Below are 22,003 nucleotides of genomic sequence, written 5' to 3'. Positions count from 1 at the left end.
TGTTTCTTTTATGTTAATATAGAAATTGTGTTTTCTTTATTATGGAGGATACTTGCTTGTGTTGATGGGACTTAAGCTACTACATAAAAAGTTTTGGCGCATAAAATTTTAGTAAATAATAGTTCTACCAGAATTCTTTATTAGTCCATATGCTTTGGTTCTCTATCATGATCTAGCTAAACACTGAATGGCATTTTCTGCTTTTCTTTTATGATCGCTAAACTTTATAGTTTGTAGTTACTATTAGCATATGCAGATATTATAATGCAGTATGTCCCAGAGTGTGTCATTTAATATGCCAGTTCCATTCTTTGTTAACAGATCTTAGTGCAAAAACTTCTAAGGCCAAATAAATTTGGAAAAGGTTAAACATTCTTTTTGCCATAGGATTTCTTAGAGGTTTTTAATTTGTTAATCCCTAAATATACATAATCAGTATTCCATATTGCTCAAATTTATTTGTCCATGGACCCCCTTTTTCAGGCAACATTTTGAGAGAGTATTCCTCAGAGCATACTTTTGTATATGCTACTCCCATTATGAACATTAATCCTTGACCTGTGAAGTTTATTATTTGGATTTTAGGTTATTACTTTAGCTAATGTTAATTAAGATGAATTGTCTTGAGATGAAGAAACAAATATTAATACTTGAAAAGATCTGTCATTGGTGCCTGCTTGACATTTCCACTTGAATATCTCACATCCTCAGACTCCCACTTGTTCAGAATTGAGCTTATCTTGCCCCTAAATTCCATCTACACAGTTACACAAACCAGAAATCTGGGAATCTTCATTGATTCCTCCCTTTCCTTTATTATCCATATCTAAGTAGTTACCAAGTGTTATACGTGTTACTTCCAGTATGTCATAAATATGTTCTCTTCTCTCTTACTTGTATTGCCACCAGTGTAGACATAGCTTCCATCCTCAGTTGTTGGGGCTACGTTAGTAGCCTACCAACTGCTTTCCCAGCTTATTCTCATCTTTCTTCTACTGTGTTCTTAAAACTAGCAAGAATAACATTTTAAATACTGATTTATTGTATCACTCTACTTCTCTACTTAAAATGTTTTAACTGGTTTTCATGGCTCTTAGGACAAAAATAAAAATCTTCAATTTAGTGATCCTTAAAATTTTTCATGATCTGGTTCTGCTTATCTCTGTAGCCTCATTTCTTCGTCCCATCTCGTCCAGCTACACTGGATTTCCTGTATTTTTGAGTATGGTGTTTATTTTAGCCTTGATTCCTTTGTTCATGTTGTAGCCCCTACCCCTCACCCTTACCTTGCTTGTTCTTTGTTTCTTCTTTGAGTCATTCAACACATACTAAATATCTACAGTCTGCCAGCTGCCATTGTAAGTGCTAGGGATCAGGTGGAAAATAAAACAAGGAAAAAATATCCTCGTGGATATTGTAGCATATTTATTGCAGATCTTGAATGTTCTGTTCAAGTCTTTAAGTAAAGCATTTCCTTACTTTTTTAATTACTTCTCATTAATATAATTAAATAACTTGGTTGCCAAATGTCTCTTTACCCCTCTAGGATTTGAGTTTCAGGAAGGTAAGGACTCGAGCATAGGAAGTGCTCTTTAAATATTTGTGGAATGAAGGAACGGTGTGCTTTTCATGTGGAGCACTGTGGCGGAATAGAAGTTAAACATGCTACATTGGTTGTATGATGATGTTAGTGTAAGTGACCAAAGTGATAATTTGAGATAATTATACCTACTGAAGCCACCAGGCAAATAAATAGACACACTGTATTCAAAGGTCCTAAGTGGAAAAATTAATTTATTGTATATTAATTATGTATCTATGTATTAAACTGGTGAAGTAACATTTTCATACTGTGTATTATTTGGAAATCAAGAATTGCTGGTCATCTAATGATACAATCTGAGATTTGGAAAATAACGAACTTAGTAGAAAAAGGCACATTTAACAATTTTAAACATGACTTAAATATTATTTTGTTTTCTAAATGCATTAGCTACCTAAGTTTACGCTCACTTTAAAAACTAAAGCCTTAACTTAAATTATGATACCCTTTTCTAAGCCAGTATTTGAATATGATATCAGATTGTATAAAAGTTTGATAGAGTATATATAACGTGTGGCTTGTGTTAGAAATTGTGGCATTTAACTTGTGTGTCTATAATCTCTTCAAGGCTGCGAAACGAGGGATTCTTTCATCTGGTCGGGGTAGAGGAATTCACTCAAGAGGTCGAGGTGCAGCTCACGGCCGAGGCAGGGGTCGAGGTCGAGGTCGAGGTGTGCCTGGTCATGCTGTGGTGGATCATCGTCCCAGGGCACTGGAAATTTCTGCATTTACAGAGAGTGATAGAGAAGATCTTCTTCCTCATTTTGCGGTACTTTCTTACTGTCCAACAAAACAAGTACTGATAGTCATTGTTGGGGATAATGATTAAAGGAGAAATTATGAAAATGATGAGTAATTTAATCCCATTAATCTGACTAAAGGGTTTGATTAATCTATAATTATCTTTTGTTAATTATTTAAAAAGCAGACATATTTTTGTTTGTTTATTATCTGGAAGAAACATTACCATTCTTAACACCTAGTAGGCCTTCAGATACTGTGAAATGAATGATTTAAACTTTGCTATTGCAGAGGGAAAAGTTCAGTAGTTTAGTGTCATTTGATACTTTTAAGGGAAAATTTAACATATGTAAGCCATCCAGATTTTTTTAAATTACGATGGAATTTTATTTGTTAATACTGCATTCTTGATCTAGCTGACCTTAGAAATGAAGCAAGATGAAATTTTGATATATGATCTTGAAGTTGCCTTAGTCAGTGCCAGGGTATACAGTCTAATACAGACTGACTGACTTATGAGAAAGGAGAATGAGATTCTAGTCCTGGCTAAGCCATTATTTGACTTGGACTTCCTGGGATCCATTTGGCTCATGTGCAGAATGGAAATTATATTTGTTTAAAGGCCGTTTCAACTTAAACGTTGTGATTAGTGGTATCCCAAAGGTTAGTTACTAAGCATCAGTCATGCCTTCAGGCCTATAGTAATTGCTCTGGAGATATGTAGGAAATAACCAGTTCTTTACCTTCCAAGGATTTTATATATATTATTTTAACACAGATGAGTTAAAGTAAATTATAAACATAATTTATGGCATAATCAAGTTACATTTATTAAAAACTTTAAGTAGTAACTTAGAGAAGTATCTTTTACACAGGCATATGATCGAAAAAGGATAGTAGAAAATTTCATAAGGCAGTAAAACTGGAACTTAGATCTTGAAGGATCAATAAGCTTACAGAAAAGATTAAATCTTTTTGGAAATTCAGATTTATATGTTTGACAGTCACTTTCTAAGCTGTTAACAGAAGTTACAAAGGTGAAACTATACTTTGTTGGGACATAGAGAGTTACTGAAAAAAGTGGTATATGTTTATGAAATTACTAAAATTAATATTTAAGGAAGAGGAGTCTGGAAAGTCCAAATTTAGTAGTGGTAATGCACATTTAAAAATGATCAGTCTTTAAGAATGCAGGTTTAAAGCGTAGTTCTCTGTCTCAACCTGGAATTTGAACCTGTGGCAAGTAACAGAAAAGAACCTACATTTTCATAGGACTGCTGACTGTTACAAATTGTGATTAACGAAATGCTTTCTTTAGTTTACCCACTGGGCCCGGTGGTGGTGGTGGTGGTGGTGGTAGTAGTAGTGGTAGTAGTAGTAATAAAAATCATAGAGCATTTATTTCGTGTCAGATATTATTCTGAGTGCCTTATATAATTCAATATATTATGAATTATTTCAACAACTCTCTGAGGTAGGTGCCTTTATTATGCCCACTTTAGAGATGAAGATGAAGCATGAAGAGATTATGTAACTTGTTCAAGTTCACACAGCTAGTACCTGACAGAACAGATTCTAGAGTCCATTATCTTTATAGAAATTTTCGATACAGAGTGTGTGCGTGTGTATTTAATGAGATTATAATTATAATTTTATTTTGGGGTAAAAAAGAAGAAAGGTATTAGTGACGATATATAAAGGATTAGAAATTTATATGATAAAGGTTGTTTGTAGAAAAATCTTTCTACATATGGAAAAAATAAAATCCAGCAAACCAGAAGCAAGCATTGTTTAACCTGTTTAACTCTTTATAAGAGTGTGGTGTACAGGAGTATGTGTTAAGAGTGAAAGCAGGGTCAGTTTGAATGTTAAACTTAAATCAAAAGACCTGGACTCTCCTGGTATTTAACTAAATTACTTTGGGAAAATTATTTAAATTCTGACTCTTTTTATTTGCACCATCTTTAAATTGAGAACGGCACACACAAAAATATGAATTCTGAGGATTAAATATTCTGTTTTAGAAAGAAGGTAGCACGTTATGGGATTGGAATAACGAGTGTACAAGGAAAGGCAATAAGGAAACCCAGTGTTTGACACTCTTTCGTTGATTTAAAGCACAGTTCAATCAAGTATAAGTTTCCCTAATTCTAAAAAGTGTAGAATTATAAACAGGACCACTCTTTATCTTGTAACATCAAGTACTAAATGAATTATTCATCTTTTTTTCTGTTAATCACCATGAATTGTTATATATTCTGGGTTACATTTATTGGTGTTTTAAAAACCATTAGGATTTTGGATGTTTCAAAATATTTATTTGGAGAAAATACTTCTTTTTAATTTAAAGCAATATGGTGAAATTGAAGATTGTCAGATTGATGACTCTTCACTTCATGCAGTAATTACATTCAAGACAAGAGCAGAAGCTGAAGCAGTAAGTATTAGAAATCTAATTTATTGAAAATTCAGATTTAAATGTTTTATAAATATTTCTTTTAAGTTTTAATATAAAGGAAAACATTTTAACTTACTAAATAACTGCACTTTGACAGTAGATAGGTCATATGAATTGGAATTCATGGCCACAAAGAATGTCCTAAAGCAGTTAGGCAATTCTGTTTATAACATGATAGAATAGTTACCAAGTTGAATGTTAAGTTGTATTGTCTTGAGACACCAGCATTTCTCCTTCCTTTCTCTTTCACCTGGGATAGGGCCATCCCACTTTCCATTACCCTTTTTCTCAGCTGGCCCAGAACAAAGTCTGCTTTGGGAGAATGAGTGATGAGAGAGAAGGTAGAAGCTAAGATACAATCCTGATGGCAGTCCTTCTAAGCCATCTCTTATCCTCCACTTACTAGTCCCAGTAAGCTGAACTCTAAAGAAGTGTCCCTAGCTTAGCATACCCCCCAACTAGGCCTCTACAACTTTTTGCAATGTATGATATATAGCTCTAGCTTTTAGGGTCTTTATAGTAATCTTAAATTATGTGTCTTGAATTGTCTTTACAAAGAATGGCCAAGTATATGCAACCTTGTCTTTCATCTGGGTTTAAAAGATTAAAAAAGGGGCGCCTGGGTGGCGCAGTCGGTTGGGCGTCCGACTTCAGCCAGGTCACGATCTCACGGTTTGTGAGTTCGAGCCCCGCGTCAGGCTCTGGGCTGATGGCTCAGAGCCTGGAGCCTGTTTCCGATTCTGTGTCTCCCTCTCTCTCTGCCCCTCCCCCGTTCATGCTCTGTCTCTCTCTGTCCCAAAAATAAATAAACGTTGAAAAAAAATTAAAAAAAAAAAAAAGATTAAAAAAAAGGAAAATGAATATGAGGTGTGGGAGATTTATAGGAAATGTTTTTAGCCTTGTGTGTTCTTTCTTCAGGATTATAGAGAGATACATGTACCATTTTGTCCTTGGAAAAATGCTGTAAGAGTTCCAAACAGTTAACCTAATGTGAATGGAAGAGTGGTATGCCTTTCAGAAGTTTTAACTTGATTGTGGTCTAAATTAAAGTTTAAAAACACTTTCTAAATTGATTTATCTTCTTTATAGTGAATACTCCCTGACAACACAATGATACCTTATTGGGGACCTAACCTGGTAGGAGTTGCTCTTGGGGCATTATAACCACTAAAAGAGTGTGGGTCTGAAAAATCTTAGTTAAGCATTCAGCTGGGGCCCTAGAATAACCAGTTTTAAGATCAGTGATGTAGGAGGTGGATCATTTTATAGACTAGGAATGGATCCTAGAGTTATGTTTTTTTAAATCTCGTTTGGGTAATCTTTTCACTTAAAGATCGTTTGTGAGAGTATTATTGATGAGAGTTTAAAACTTCTTAAAACTTGTATGTATATATGTTACATTAAAAACTAAACCCTTTTTAAAATACTTTATAAAATTTTTTTTTTTTGAGAGAGAGAGAGGAAGGAGTCAGGTACTTAACCAAAGTAAATCTTTGATCAGGTTTTTTCAAAAAGTATTATTGAGTATAAGTTAAGAATAAGCTTCCTTTAATTGATGCTTTAGTGACAATTTTCAGTGTAATGTGTTAGGTAGCTTGAGTATGTCTCTTTATGTTCTATTTTCTAGGCAGTAGTCATAAAACAATGGTAGCTGTCATTGTTAAAACTTTTCCTTGCTTATGTGACTGAGGAATAAAAACCTCTTAACCCTGAAATAAGTATTGGAAGTTTTGCTCTTAGAAGATTTATTGACATATACCTTTTTTCTTGGGTGTTGCTTTTTCCACCTCACGTGTGTGTGTGTGTGTGTGTGTGTGTGTGTGTGTGTGTGTGTGTGTAAAATACAATTCATGTTTTCCAAATGAATAGCAATCAATTCAAAAGACTAGGGATTAATGCATAAACAAGACTTTAACGCTGAATTATATGGAGTTTGAATATGTGACAAAATAAGTTAGATGTAATAAAGAATTACATTTTCAGAGTAAATACCATTTTAGTTGGAATTATTCAATAGGCTGAAACGAAGAACTACCATTGCCATGATACACATTTGAAATTAAGTTATGCAAGTTGTTAAATCATAATCATTTGCTTAAACCAAAAAATTCTTAAAATTTTGTAACCTTCCTATTGTAGAAGAGAATAGAAAATAAGTTGAAGCTGATCTTCTACAAGCAGGATATATAGGCTAAGGCATTGGTTTTCAAACTTCTGGATATCCAGGATCATTAACGTTTAGGAATTTAAAAATTAATATGTTGACATAGAGGTATCAGTTTTTAATTTTATCAAGGAAAATGCGTTAAAAGTACAAACCATATTTCATGCACCATCATCATCATTTTATAAAATAAAATTTTAACACCAAAAATATAAGAGGATATAAACTCAAGGTAAGTGATAAGTCTTCCCAAGGGGAAAAAAAAAATTCTCAACCTTTTTCAGTGTTTCTTTCCAAATATACCATTGTTCTTACTGAACCATTGTCCTAGATGAGTGAATGAATGTCTCTGTATTTTCTATAATCAGTAGATGCACAATATTTCAAAGTGAAAGTACAAAATAAGGTACATGAGACATTCAAATATGACTGAAAAGTGAGAGATTGTCCCCAAATGGATATACCAAACATAATCAACCATGTTAATGGACTTTAAGTTGTTTTTATTCTTTTACAGTGTAGCAGTGAATATTCTTGGTGAATATTTCTCTATGTATGTATGTGAATATGACTATAAGATATATTCTTGATAACGTTATTGCTGGATGAAAGGATATATGCATTTAAAAGTTCTGAAATTGCCCACCACCCATATAGGTTGTACCACATTTGCTTGCCCACCAAAGATGTATGAGAGTGCCTTTTCACCATACACTTGCCATATGTGTGTACTCTGCATGGTGGTTTGCTTATGTAAAATACATGGGTACATAAGCCATCGTGAGATATCAGACAATTTTATTTTGGTAAAAATAGCAACTCATTTTTAACACACTTTTATGATTGAAGTCGAACATTTTCGTGTTTAAATACTCTTTATTTCTGTTTCTGTCAACTATTTGTGTCATTTGCCTATTATCTTGCTGAGTTGTCTATTCTACTGATTTTTTTTTCTGAATGAATTATGGGAATTCTTTATGTACTAGAAAATTAGCTCATGAGTTCTAAACATTTTTATGAAAATTCATAAGAATTTTATTTGAAGTAAGGGATAAACTAGGTGTCTACTTGATTTCATTGAGTAAAGCTAGTTTTCCCATAATTTCACCTGTAGGATGTAAGGGTACTCTTACTTAGTACTGTTCTCTTCCATTGATCAGTTTTCTTTCCATGTGCTTCTTCCTCACCTTTAATTAAGCTAAACTTTATAATATATTTTAATAGCTTTTCAAGGCTGTTGTTTGAATTCCCTCTTATGCCCAGCTATTATTATTCATTTTCAGAATCTTCGTGGTAGATGTTTATGTGTTTATTTTTCATATAAACTTTAGAAATTACTTACATGGTTCTAAAAAGAATACTTTATAGTAGAATTAACATCTTTATGATACTAAATACTCCTCTAGCATATCATTGTATTTCAATCCTTTTTTATCCTCTGAGAGCATTTAAAGATTTTCTTTATATAGATTAGATATATATATATTTGTATGTATTTTATTTATATATAAGATATAGGTAATATACATGTGTTGCAGATTATATAATATAAAATATATATAAACAATATGTATAATTTCTTTGTATAGGTAAATATATTAGTAGTTCTCCCCAGTCATTTAAAGAACGAGGTATTTTTTCCATTGTATTTTCTCTTGATTGTTTGTATGTAGAAAAACTATTTGTTTTTATTAAATATGTGACTGTCGTTTTACCAAATTATCTTTTGATAGTTTTATATTTTGTTCTTTTGGGTTTGTCAAGTATTCATTCAATCATAACACTAAGTAATGGTAGTTTTACCTTCGTCTTTCATGTTTATAACTTCTTACTTTGTGTTGTTTAATTGTTAGTACCTTCAGAAAAATGTCATTCAATAGGGCCACCTGGGTGGCTCAGTTGGTTAAGTGTCTGACTTCAGTTCAGGTCATAATCTCACAGTTCGTGAGTTTGAGCCCTGCGTTGGGCTCTGTGCTGACAGCTCAGAGCCTGGAACCTGCTTCGGATTTTGTGTCTTCTCTCTCTCTGTCCCTCTCCTGTGCGCGCGCTCTCTCTCTCTCTCTCTCTCTCTCTCTCTCTCTCTCTCTCAAAAATAAATAAACATTAAAAAAAAAAACCTTAAAAAAATAAAAAAAGAAAAATGTTAAATAACAGTAGTAGTAGTTGTGTATTTACTCATTTACTCACTCATGAAGTGTCATTCGTTGTCTTGTTCATGAAATGAATGAAAATGGTAAATGAATGAAAACATTTTTAATACTTTTAGTAATATATATGATGCTGACTTTTTAGGTGAAGGTAGCATGCAAATGATTCCCATTTTTGAATGCTGTAGAGATTTTTGGGTTTTTTTTAATCAAAAACAGATTTTATATCATAACTTTTATGTATTTGTTAGAAATTTGAGGGTTTTTGTTTTCTTTCATCTGTTTATATTGTTTCCTAAAATTGAACTATTTGCTTCTGGTATAAATTCCCACAGTATTGTATTTCTTTGATAAATCCCTGAAATCTGAAGTCTGTTCTTTGGTTTTTTGTTTTTTGTTTTTTGTTTTGGTTTTGTTTCACTTTTTAAAAAAAATTATTGAGATATAGCTGACATACAGTGTTATATTAGTTCCAGGTGTACAGCATAGTGATTTGATAATTCTCTGCATTATTCAGTACTCACCACAAGTGTAGTCACCATCTATCACCATGTACATTATTACAGTTTTAATATTTCCTGTATTATACTGTTCATTTTTGTGACTTTTTATTTTTAACCAGAAGTTTACCTTTTAATCTCCTATGTGTATTTCGCCATTCCCCTACCCTTTTCCTGGACTCTGGCAACCACCAGTTTGTTCTCTGAATTTAAGAGGTTTGTTTTTGTTTTTTTAGATTCTGTATGTAAGTGAAGTCATGTGGTATTTGTCTTTTTCTGACTTGACTTAGCATAATAGTCTCCAGATTCATCCATGATTTTGCAAATGACAAGGTTTTATTCTTGTATTTATTTTTACTTTTAATTCAGTTTTCAAAAGTAAAATTGGTTTGTAGGTTGGGGGAGCGGATATTATTTTTTATCATTTATCCATTTTACCTGACTTCATAGAAACTACTTGAAAAGTTTCCATCTTTTGCTTTGAGTTAATTATAAGTAGCATTGGAGATATATTTTCTCAAAAGTTTAATAGAATTTATCTGTGAAATTATCAGGGTTTACTGATTTTAGACCATGTAATCTTTTTTTTTTTTTAACGTTTATTCATTTTTAAGAGACGGAGGAAGACTGCGTGAGTGGGGGAGGGGCAGAGAGAGGGAGACACAGAATCTGAAGCAGGCTCCAAACTCTGAGCTGTTAGCACAGGGCTCCAACTCACAGACTGCGAGATCACCACCTGAGCTGAAGTCGGATGCTTAACTGACTGAGCCACCCAGCGCCCCCTAGACCATGTATCTTTTTAAAACCTTTTTCTTTAGAAAAGATTTGCTTATATATATATATTTTCCTTTTCTGGCTTTACTTTGGTACTTTGGTAATTTTTCATTTGGATTATCAACTGTTTACATTGAGATGAGCAAATTTAATTTCTTCCTCTGACTCTTCCTCATATCTTTCTCTGAAGTTACTTGCTCCCACTTTCCTTTCTTATTTTGTATATTTTTATGTTGAGCCCCACTTCCACCTTTATGACCACTGCCACCTTGCTCAGATAAGCATCCCCTGGAATATATTTAAACATGTTTTTTTATTAACATTTTATAAGTAGTTATGAAGTTCATTTTTTAATGTACATTTTAATAAAATGGTGGCAGAACTCTTGAAGCAGATGCCACAGAAATGAAAAGCACTGATCTAGCTGATACTATATTATTAAGCATCAGTAACACAGTATGATACTGGACTTGGCCAAAATATTCCACAGGTCATAGGACAAAATAATGTCAGAATAACCAAAAATATTCTGAAAAGCATACCAAATTCATTATGAAATAAAGAATATAGTAATGGTATGGATAGAGACTAGGACAAAATTGATCTAGAAAAGACATAATAAGTATATATAAAAATTATAGAGGATTACAAGGAAATGCTTTATTTAAGTCAGGGAATTTAAATTTACTGAATAATCTGTAAAGAGTGTTAGGACAATGGACTGTTAGGAAAAAAATAATACATTATTATGTCTTTATTTTTGGTATCAAAAGATGAATAAAAGTTTTTTTTTCTTTTTTTAATACATGTGACTAGTAAAAAGCTAGGGGATCTCTGAAAATAATCCTAGTGTGGAAAAGGCTTTTTAAAGGACTGGCACAACATAGATAAATTACAGAACATGAAAATTTAAGCTTCTTTATGACAAATACAACAGCAGTAAAAACATGTATTATAAACAAAAATCCAGATCCATTTGAGAAAAGAGTATTTTGCCAAATATGACAAAATTCCATTCAAGAAATTAGTTTAAATATGATGTAAAGTATGTTCCCATGTGCATGTCATACATATGTATATACACAAACCCTTTTAGTATGTGTACAGGACTTTTTTTAGTGTATTGCAGAGCTTTTTCCCAAATTCTTCATGGAATGGTGGTTATCTCTTTGGGAAGGATTAATCATGAATTACAATTTTTTATATTATGTGACCTGAAATTTTTGAATTTTTTAGATAATAAAATGGGTGGGTTGCAGAACTTTTTTTTTTAACTTTAAAGATTTTATGTCACAGATTATCTAAAATAAATTTGCCTCTTCACAAAGCAAGGACTCCGTTATCTCAAAAATTTATACAGCCAAGTAGTCAAAAGTTTCTATTGGAGAACATTGATAAAATGTTGAGTACATCTAACTTTGAAAATCATCCTGTAAAATGTTAAAATTAAAACTTTAGAGAGTTGTAGACTCACCTTATAAATTTGAAGATGTATGTGCTAAATATAGAGATTTATAATACTAGGTCATCAGAAATGTTTGTCAAGAACCTATAGAAAATGTCAGTGAAATTTTTGGCCTTTTTTAACTAGATGAAAAGATGGACTTTCTGAGTAGACATTTTGCATGAGTCTATTTGAATTCCTTACGGTAATATATGTATATATATATATACATATATTACTGTAGTATATTTTTATGTAATAGTTACAGGTTTAAAAACTTGCAAGTTGTTAAGTGGAATATCATATATAAGTACTTAAAAATTCTTTCAGTTACGTGACACTGTGATGAAGCCATGGACTAAAAACTCCTCCTGAGCTGCATTTTGATAGGCACAGAATCTTTTAAATTTATCATAGATTTTTATGTGCAGATTTAAAATTTATACCTAGAGACTTTAATGTCATACAACTTATGATCAGTTGTCATTGAACATGTAATTGTTTCTAGATTTCACATTATGCTATACTTTGAGGTTGTACTATAAATCTTTTGTGACTGTGAGTTATTTCAGTATGTTGCTAACATTGATTTATATTATTAGTTCATGTTACTTTAATTTGAATGGACGATTTCTTCACCAGCCACTTAATGTAACAAATACTAAGTTTAACTTATATCCTATGCAGTTCTGAAAGCTTTGTAGGAAGTACTTTAGTTTCAATAGAAACATTCAGGGTTTCTTTTCTCATGGAGATACTTACGTTTTGTAACAGTGATATGTCATACATCGTAAATTTAAAAATAATGTGATACTTTAAACTACTGATGTAATTTTAAAATAATATACTTTACGCATGCAAAATTATTATATTTGTTAAAGGTTTCCAGTTTGTAGTTACTACATATGTCATTTGTAAATTAACAAGAATTAAAATGCATTAAGATACATTTAGCCTTGTATTCTCATTGAGACTTCAGAACCTACAGCCAAGATCTTGAAATGGTTTGAGATTGTTGCTTGAATAGCAGTTATTGTATTATAAACATGTAGACATAGTTCTCTAGTCAGATACCGGCCAGTAGTAAAGTAGTTCTGTTGAAGTATGAGAAAGTGTTCGTGTTTCCTGTTTAAAGGTATTTTCAATCACACAACTGATTTTAGAAGTAAATAACCATAAAAAGTAAATTATAAATATAATAATAAATAGTAAATGGAGAAATAACCACAAAGTAAATGGATAGCTGTCTTCACTTTTGTTTTACTGATTTAAATATTAAGTACTGTAACATTTCATTGTTTTCTTCAGAAATTATTAATGTTCTACATTCTAATGTTCTTAATTGTTTTAGGCTGCAGTTCATGGAGCTCGTTTCAAAGGGCAGGATCTAAAACTGGCATGGAATAAACCAATAACTAATATTTCAGCTGTTGAAACAGAAGAAGTTGAACCTGATGAAGAGGAAGTATGTTTTTTTTTTTAATTTGTCTTTGCCCTCAAATGTTCACATTTTTTATGAAATGTGATTTTATGGCTGTGATTTTAACATAAAACTTTTATTCCTGAGCCATATTCCAGGCAGGGGATGTCAGATAAATGCAGACAACTTTAAATTTTCTGGATTAATGAGAACTGTGGATTGCTAATCCAAAAAAAGAAAAGAAAAAGAAAATCATATATATATATATATATGTGTGTATATGTGTATATATATATATATACATATATATACATATATATATACATATACACACACATACTCAGTTTTCATTTACTCTTAGAAAACAATAATTATTCATTAGATTTTTATCCACAGGAAATCTTGTAATATTTTAAGTTTAGAGTATATATCCTACTCATTTGCTTTATTAACATTTCAGGTTTCCTTTATTTTAATTCATATTGTTTTAGTTCATTAGAGTGAATGCCTGCTAAATGGTAGATACTGTGATAGGCACAAAAATGAATAAGACACGGTCCCTATCCTCAAGGAGCTTATAATCTGGAAAGGGGGGTGGTGACAGACACATAAAAAATTAATTCTAATGAAAGGCAGAGTGATATGCTCAATAAAGATTTGAACAATACGCTGTGGGAACCCACGGGAAGGAGTGATTATTTCTGTCCAGAAGAATCTTGAAGAAGGTGGTGACAGTGGAGCTGAACCCTGAAGGTTAAGAAAGCTTTCCATAACCAAGAGCTGGGACTGGGAATATAGTTGAGAGAGGCATTTTAGGTGTGGAAGAGGAATAGGTATGGAAGAGTCCCTTTTTCTTGGGTACAGCAATCAGTATGGTGGCTTAGAGGTGTAAGCACAAGGAACAATGAAATGGGAGAGCACTTTGAAACCATACACTTAAAAATAAGCAACTCTATTTTAATCATGAAATAAGCTGTAGGAAAAAGTTGAGGAAGTTAATAAATAAAGGTAAGGTGGGGAACTGATTCCATGTTTTACCTTTGTTAGATTCTTGTAATGGCACTTCATTTTGTTTGAAGAGCATTTGAGGCTGTTATACATATCCGTAGTCAAATGCAAGAATAAAATGTGTATTTTGAAACTCATATACATGATTTGTCATTTTATATTTTAGATTATACCTTTGTCCTTCCATGAGTTTGAATTGAATGGGGAGAAAAGCAGGAGAGCTCCTGGTATTAGGTATTTTGAAAAGTTTGAAAAGCAGTCTGAGAAGCTTTTATGAAGGGAATGGGGAAAAGCAAGGAATTCTATAAAAGAAATGTTTGTTACATATAGCAGAAAAGAAATATAAATCTTGATAGACTTTTCTACAAGTTAATTGGTTGATTTAGTGTCCAGGGTTAGGGTAAGTCAGAGAAGATTTATTGATATTTTCTTTCTTTCTTTTTTTTTCTTTTTTCTTTTTTTTTTTTTTTTTCCAACAAAAGGTATTGAGCAATGTTTTGTAGGTGTAGAAGATGGCATAATTTGATTGAGTGAGGCAGGAGAAATGGCATGTACAAAAAGCTTACTTAGATATTTTTTTAGTGCCTGTTTGATAGAAGCAATAGAATAGATACTGTAGAGAAACCATTGAGTGGATAAAGGTTGCTTTTCTTTGTTTCTTGAATATTGTAGCTATAGAAATACCTTTTGTATTCGACTCTGTTGAGAGAAATCAGTATTTAAAAGTGTCACCTTTTTTCTTTTCTTTTTTTTTTTGGGTAAATTCCTAAATGCATTTTAACCTAAAGTTTCAGGAAGAGTCTTTGGTGGATGACTCATTACTTCAAGATGATGATGAAGAAGAAGAGGACAATGAATCTCGTTCTTGGAGAAGATGATTTGACTGATCATTGATCTGCATATGCTAGAACTCTACCTGTGTTTCATTAGTATTATCTAATGTACTTTTACATATTTGTAAAAACAATTTTTTGGTAAAATGTGATGAAGATGGATTTCACAAATAGACAAAAGAGAAGAAAACTACCTTCTGATCCTGTATTTTGAAAGATTGATGTTTGCATTTTATTTCAGTAAACAATTGCTAAAGACATCACACTAGAAACATATGCAATGTTTTTATTACATACTTCTACTGAACATTACAGAATTCTTTGGGTTCTTTGTAATTTAATGAATAGGTCTAAAAACTTATGACCAATACTTGTTATAACTTAGAGGATTTTGTTTTACTCCAAATAAGGAATGAATTTGCATTTAAAATCTTAATGAATGTTTTCAAAAATGAATAGATAACATAGTACTCTAACTAAAGTCTCCAAGTTATGTATTCATAATATTACATAGTAGTATGCTTAGGCTTTACTATGTATTAGCCTTTTGTTGGACTTGTGTATGTATTTTACCATATGGGTTTTAATGATAACGGTGTATGACTGCTTTGCATATGAGTCCTTATACATTCAGATGTTAAAAATAAAGCGGAATGGTCTCTTGAAAAGAACAGAAAAGAGAAGAAAAGAAAATGACAAAAAAAAAAAAAAAAAACCCACAAAGACCAAGACAATGTTCCTTGATTTTAAAAAAGAAAAAAAAAAAAAAAAAAGAAAGAAAGAAAAGAAAAAAAATTAAAATAAATAGACCATTCCAGATGGTGATCTACCCTTCCCCCCAATTATCACAAAAGGAGCTATAATCACTAACTTATTAATAATGATTACTGGTACCTTTACAAATAATGTACAATCCAATGTTAAAAATTTATACCACTTCAGTTTGGTTTGATCCTATAAATTTTCAACAGCTGTCTTAAAATTTAAAAGCAGGCTGATTAGTTTGGAACCAGACTTCAAGTAGAGCTAACATTTGGTGAATAAGAAAACATCACATTACATTTTGGATGTATGAAAGAAAACTTGACCATTTGAAGATGTATGAATAAAGAAATGTACTATAGATACTACTTTAGGAAAACACTGTTTGGTAAGTGTTCCAGTCTGATATTTTAAGTGTGCATTTCCTATACTTTGTATAAAAATCTTTGACATTTGACACAATATTGTGATTTTTAAGTGGATTTCTCTGGCAAATGAACGTGATCATTGAAAGTTGATAAAACAGCAGTTTCAGGAAATAAATGCATTCTTTGTAGATTGAGGGGGTGGGAGATTACCTATTTATCTTTTAAAATTCATCATTTCAGTTGCAAGTGTTCCTGCCCCTCTTGAGATTATAGTGATTATATTAAATGTCACATTAAAAAAAAAAAATCACTTTCTTCCCATACTGGGATCCTCACAGTCACAACTGTAATTCCAAACACCATAATCTTCTGTCAGTGGGGTAAATAATGGATGCTTTTCCTCTTTTTTTTTTTTTTTTTCCTCCCACACTTAGGGTTAAAGTTGTATATATGTTCCTGATGATAATGCTATTTCATAGGAATGTTTGGGCTTGCAGTTGGTACACGTGTTAATATTTAAAATTTCAAAATCAATTTCTTTTGTCAAAATAGTGACTTTACTCAAAAACTTCTTTACTTAGATCTGTGATATATTTTTATGTAGTCTCTTGTATGTTGACTATGTGCTATTCTGATTCATTAGGTAAGTTTGTTTTCTTTTCTTTTTAGTAGTCGTGAAAGGTGCCAAATTGGCAGAGGCTCACGTTTCTTCTCTTTACACCAAACAGGTATTATAAAGAAAGAAAATCTTTCAAAGGCCAGTTAAATCTCCATGCTGATTTTTGGCTTTATAGTTTGATTAATACATTTTAGCCTGATATTTTAAAAATTATTGTAGAATAATTACTTCCTACTTAAATCCATAAATAGCTTATCAGTTTCCCTAGTCTTAAATTCTCTAGTAACCCCAAATTAAAATGTTTTCTTAAGCCATATTGCTTTGAATGAATCAGAAAACAAGCGTTTCAGTTTGGTCCCAAAGTATGGGGATTAAACATTACACACATTCATTAGGGTCACAATTATTCTCATTAATAAGATCTTAGCTATAAATATTACTTAGTATTTAATGATTGGATTTTTAAAATTAATGTTTATAAATACTAGTACTCTGTATGTACTATCATGTTTGTGATTTAAAACTTAAGATATCCCTTTGAAGTAGTTGCTGATTCCCATTTTACAGATAAGGAAACTTAGGCTAATAGAGTTGGAGTGACTTGCCCAAAGTCACAGCTAGTGAGTGAAAGGACTAGATTTAAATGCCGGCATTCTGATTTCAGTGCCAATTTTTTTTTTTTTTTTTTTTTACTTCTACATTGTTACTCCTTCCTAATTATTGATTGAGCATGAGATTGTGTTTGCAGTAAATGTGGTAGTTCTTGCACAAAATTAGTAGACTTCCTGGTCATTAGTTAGTTCATACCTTTACACTCCCTTCTAATACAGCACTTTGTTCATATCTCTGTTACAGTACTTATGTTGTAATATAATTTATCTGGTTTATATGTCTGTCTTCCCCACTAAATTACAAGCTCCTCTAGGAAGGGGACCATGTCTTATTCATCTTTTTATCTCTAGTGATTATCACAAAGCCTGGCTCATAGTGGGCACTCAGATGTTTGTTGGATGAATTAACGAATGAATGCATATTTAAATCTCCAATAATGGAGTGACAATTACCACCCTTGTTAATTCTTATCAATTTTTCAAAAGTCTCTCCTGAAGGTCTTCTCCGTTATTGAGACTATTTTGCTAAACAAGTGATACAGTTAAGTATTGCAACAGTGGGGTTACAAATACTGTTGGAGGAATGTACATGTAGTCTTAGTGGAATTTCCACAGCAATTAAGTAAGACATTAATAATTTGGAGTATTAAATGTTGTCAGTTTCAGGAGTAAAACAGCTTTTGGTTTCTGTCAGTGTATAAGAATAGAAATACCAAGAGCCACCAATCTAGTCCATCCCACTAATTTTCTTTATATCCAAAGATGACCTCGCATAGAGTACCAGATAAGAGATTTAGCTTATGGTCCCAGCTCTGCAACTAACTCTCTGGCCTTAAGCAAGTGTCAACCAGGAGTGTTTCCTTGTCTGTAAAATGAAAAGGCTTGGACTAGATGATCTGTAAGGTCCCTTGCACATCTACAGTTTCCTTGGTGGTATATTAGTATTTGATCTAAAACAACTTAATATATCTGTACCAGTTCTCCCTATCTGTTGCCATTATTTCTGTCATCAATGGAAGCAACTTAGATTTGGTTATGATAATCTGTGTAACATGTCTTGGTACAGTTTTATATATAAGTCTTCCCAAATGCTCACCGTTGGTTGGTGCAAAATTCATCTAACCTTTAAAGTATAGATAAACTTCCAAATTCACTAGACTTTTCCTACTTATAACTTTTCCCTTTGCTTCTAAACTCAAAGGCTAAAACACTTTTGCTATTACAATATGCTACCTAAAACTTGAAACACATTTTAAATTCTACAGTTCTCCCAACAAGTTCTTTGTTTTAGTATAGATCTGGGCTGAATTTGAAGTCAAAAAGGATTGAGAACAATGTAGTAGTCACTGCTTACAGGAAAAAATTGAGAGAAATTATATATTATTGGTTAAAAGATTGATTAGGATTACTTCAAGGGATGGTTGAGTTGTCATTTTACATATTTCACTCAGTATTTTATGTCTACTTAAGCAGTGTTGTTTAAATGTTACTGGATAATTGTAAGATTTAAAAAATTAATTTTAGTATTTAACTGATGCCCAACCATTTAATGAAATCATGTTGCAGGAATGGGAGAGTATTCCATAGCTCTTGTTTTACTGTAATATGATCAAGTGTATCAACCAGTAGTTTACTATAAAGATGAGACTTTAGTGTTTTAGCTGATGACCTGTAGAAAGTATGGCTGAGCTTAAATGTAGGAAATTTCCTGTGACTAGAACTGTTTATGGGAACTGTATTTCCAATCTTACTTGGAACACTAATCATTGACTCTAAGGGTTACTTAAGAAAGCAAAAACAGTTGCTTGTTTGATATGTGGAAATATGAATGGTTATTTTAGAGTGTTATACAAACTTTATCAATCTATATATTTTTTTTCCTTCCCCTTACACATGATGTGAACCAGTTGTAGAAAATTAGTTTTAGTCCTTGTAGAATTTGTATAAATATTTGTAAGCTTTTTTCCTTCCCTTCCCTTCCCTTTTAGCCTTTTAAAACAAAGGCTGCATGAAATTCTGCATGAAATTCTGGCTAATTAAATTAGTTCACTTTTTGGTCTTTTCTCTCAGGGCTTCTCTTACTCTTCTAAAGCCCTGTAAATAAAAATGAAAATTCAATTTAGGATTAAACCATCAGGGAATGATGTGTGTAAGGCAGAGAGGAAAATTTCCTTTTCCCAGATCTCAGGAACTACCTTGTTCTTGTTAACTTCCTGAACTGGCTAGTTATTCTAAGGTATGTATACAGGCTTTTAGACAAGAGTAGTTTTTTTTTTTTCTCTCTCTCTGATCATTATACACCTATCAGATGACAGATTATCTTCCAGATTAGCTACCTAAAAGTTCTAAGAAAGAAATAAATCTTGGTGAAATGACTGCCATTCTCAGTAATTTCTAATTGAAAACGTCATACTTGGTTAGTAGAAAAATTCTTAATTTGGTAAATAACTTTCTTGCAGTTTATCAGTAATATGTACTCATTACTTAGTGTAACTGAAAGCATTTTTTGCGTTTTTTTGTATCAATTTAAGATTACTTGTTTCTTTCTAATTACTCCTCCCTATTAACTTTATTTCATCCATCCACTTATCTTCCCATCATCCAAAGTTAGTCTTCTTTTGTATACCAAGCACTGTCTCATTCTGATGTGTTCTTTTTATTTTTGGTTGTTAATCATTGTGTTTAGTATAGAATTTTATGTCCTATATTAATTAAAGAATGAAGTCATTATCATATGGAGCTTAAGGAAAGTAGATCCAACTCACAATTACTTTGAAATCTTTGGGAAATTTAAGAAGATTGTTCTTGCTTTAATTTTTATATACAGTGTCTTGGAATTTGTTCATAATTTCTTAAAACTACTTTGCCTGCCCATACTTCTATAACAGTTTGCTATTTTGTCAGTTACTGCATTTCCTAAGCAGAAATTGTAGACCACAGCCATGCTGTAGTGCTGAGATCTTTGTGGCTTAATGTTTTAAGGAAGCATGATGCAGAGAGGTTTTGTTAAAATCATTAACCCAAAGCTGATTCTTTGTGGAATTTGTTTCAACTTTGATTTTGATTCCTTTCTGAAATAGATTTTTTTTTAATGTTTAGAAAAGTTGGCGATCAATTTATGGTGTGATTCAGTTTTTAGATTTACTTAGTATTTTCAAAGTTTTTTTAATAGTCTTCTCTTTTTCCAGCAGAGAGAGATCATCATTGCCTGAATTTAGCTTTGTGACTACAACAGCAAGACCTGTTCCTGTCTGGAGACGACTGTTAAAATATCATCCTATCATTTTATGTTTGCTCTTTATCAATTTGAATAGATGTTTACATGTACTATAATTGGCATTTTGTCTCTTCACAGTTCTCTAATTGGTACATCCGAGTCCAGAAGTATGTCTGAGTGTGTGCTTTGTCTGACCTTATTCTTAAACGTCTTCTCCCCTTACTTTATATCCATTTATTTTTTAAACACTAAGAAGGAAAAAGACCTTTTGGTTTCCTAATATGAGATAAGTTCAGTCTCAGCCACGTTGAAAATTGTGTCTAAGAAATCTATAAAGCCATGATATTGTGTTCATTAGCATGAACAATTTAGAATGAAGAAAATGATTAAAAAGTTAAGCATCGGTTTGGTTTTAATTTTTCTGGGTTTTAGGATACATTTCTGGGGTTAAGGTAGTCACTTAAATGATTTTGAACAGATGCTAAAATACTTTTTTATACACTATAATAACTTGCCTATTTCTTCTAAATACACTTACCGAGGTTGTTGCCAAGGCCACTTACCCAAATAATATTTTTAAAAAATTTCTTAGCTCTTCAAAACCAACAAGGAGAATAATTTTCTTTCTTTTCAAGTAATACAGGATGATCTGTGGATTATAAATATTGAGAAATTTCTATTAAATGTCTGGTTTACACAGTTTGTCCATATTTTCCTCACTTGCAATCAAGACATCAAAGACAATCTTAAAAGCAAGGGGAAATTGTGTTGTGTGTCTAACATTGTTAAAGATTATAGTTTTCCTGTCTTAAAAGGTGTATGTCCATATTTATTTATAAGCAGTGTGGCTTAAAATTATTTATAAAGAGTATGATTAAATCTTATCCTAAATATTCACCCAAAATACCATTTTTTGTAATGGGCACCATATAAAGAAGTTTTCAGAAAATTAATTTCTGAGTATTTCTTCATAGATTCTCATGAGGCATTTGAGAAGTTTGGAAGTTGTTCTTAGTAGCAGCTCTTTATTAGAAAAGTGGAAATTACACTTGATTCTATTTGCCCTTGTTTTTTTTTAGTTTCATTCAGCCATGCTCATATTTTCATATTTTTTGTGCCAAGTTGACTATTCTGCAAACACTTCTTTTTGAATATTCAATGCATTTGTCTTCGTGAAAAATAAAAAGAATGAACACATCAATCATAATGTAAATTATCTATTTTGATCCACATTAGTTGACAACAGCTTCCTGAATACTAGGCTTGATTTAAGGGAAAAGTACATGTTTCAGAAAGTCTTCTAATATAATTATGAGTTGGTAGCCTGCAGGGCA

The 22,003-nt window shown here is 31.9% G+C and overlaps 1 protein-coding gene across 19 annotated transcripts in view; it reads left to right on the top strand.

Annotated features, from left to right (window-relative positions):
* Positions 1–21,368, top strand: part of RBM26 (RNA binding motif protein 26) — an 84,647-nt gene extending 63,279 nt beyond the window's left edge. For 12 of the 19 annotated variants that reach the window (XM_043581264.1, XM_043581311.1, XM_043581386.1 and 9 more), the window contains 5 exons: positions 2,172–2,372; positions 4,695–4,781; positions 13,183–13,296; positions 15,048–16,950; positions 20,641–21,071. In XM_043581264.1, coding sequence (XP_043437199.1) covers positions 2,172–2,372; positions 4,695–4,781; positions 13,183–13,296; positions 15,048–15,137 — 492 coding nt within the window. In that variant the 3' untranslated portion in view covers positions 15,138–16,950; positions 20,641–21,071. Of the gene's footprint in view, positions 1–2,171; positions 2,373–4,694; positions 4,782–13,182; positions 13,297–15,047; positions 16,951–20,640 lie in introns of all 19 variants that reach the window. The other 7 variants (XM_043581377.1, XM_043581349.1, XM_043581319.1 and 4 more) reach the window with 5 other exon arrangements.
* Positions 21,369–22,003: the final 635 nt, after the last annotated feature.

This window comes from Prionailurus bengalensis, chromosome A1, assembly GCF_016509475.1.
Source record: "Prionailurus bengalensis isolate Pbe53 chromosome A1, Fcat_Pben_1.1_paternal_pri, whole genome shotgun sequence".
NCBI classification, from domain to species: Eukaryota; Metazoa; Chordata; class Mammalia; order Carnivora; family Felidae; genus Prionailurus; species Prionailurus bengalensis.
This window is presented reverse-complemented; position numbering and strand designations above follow the sequence as displayed.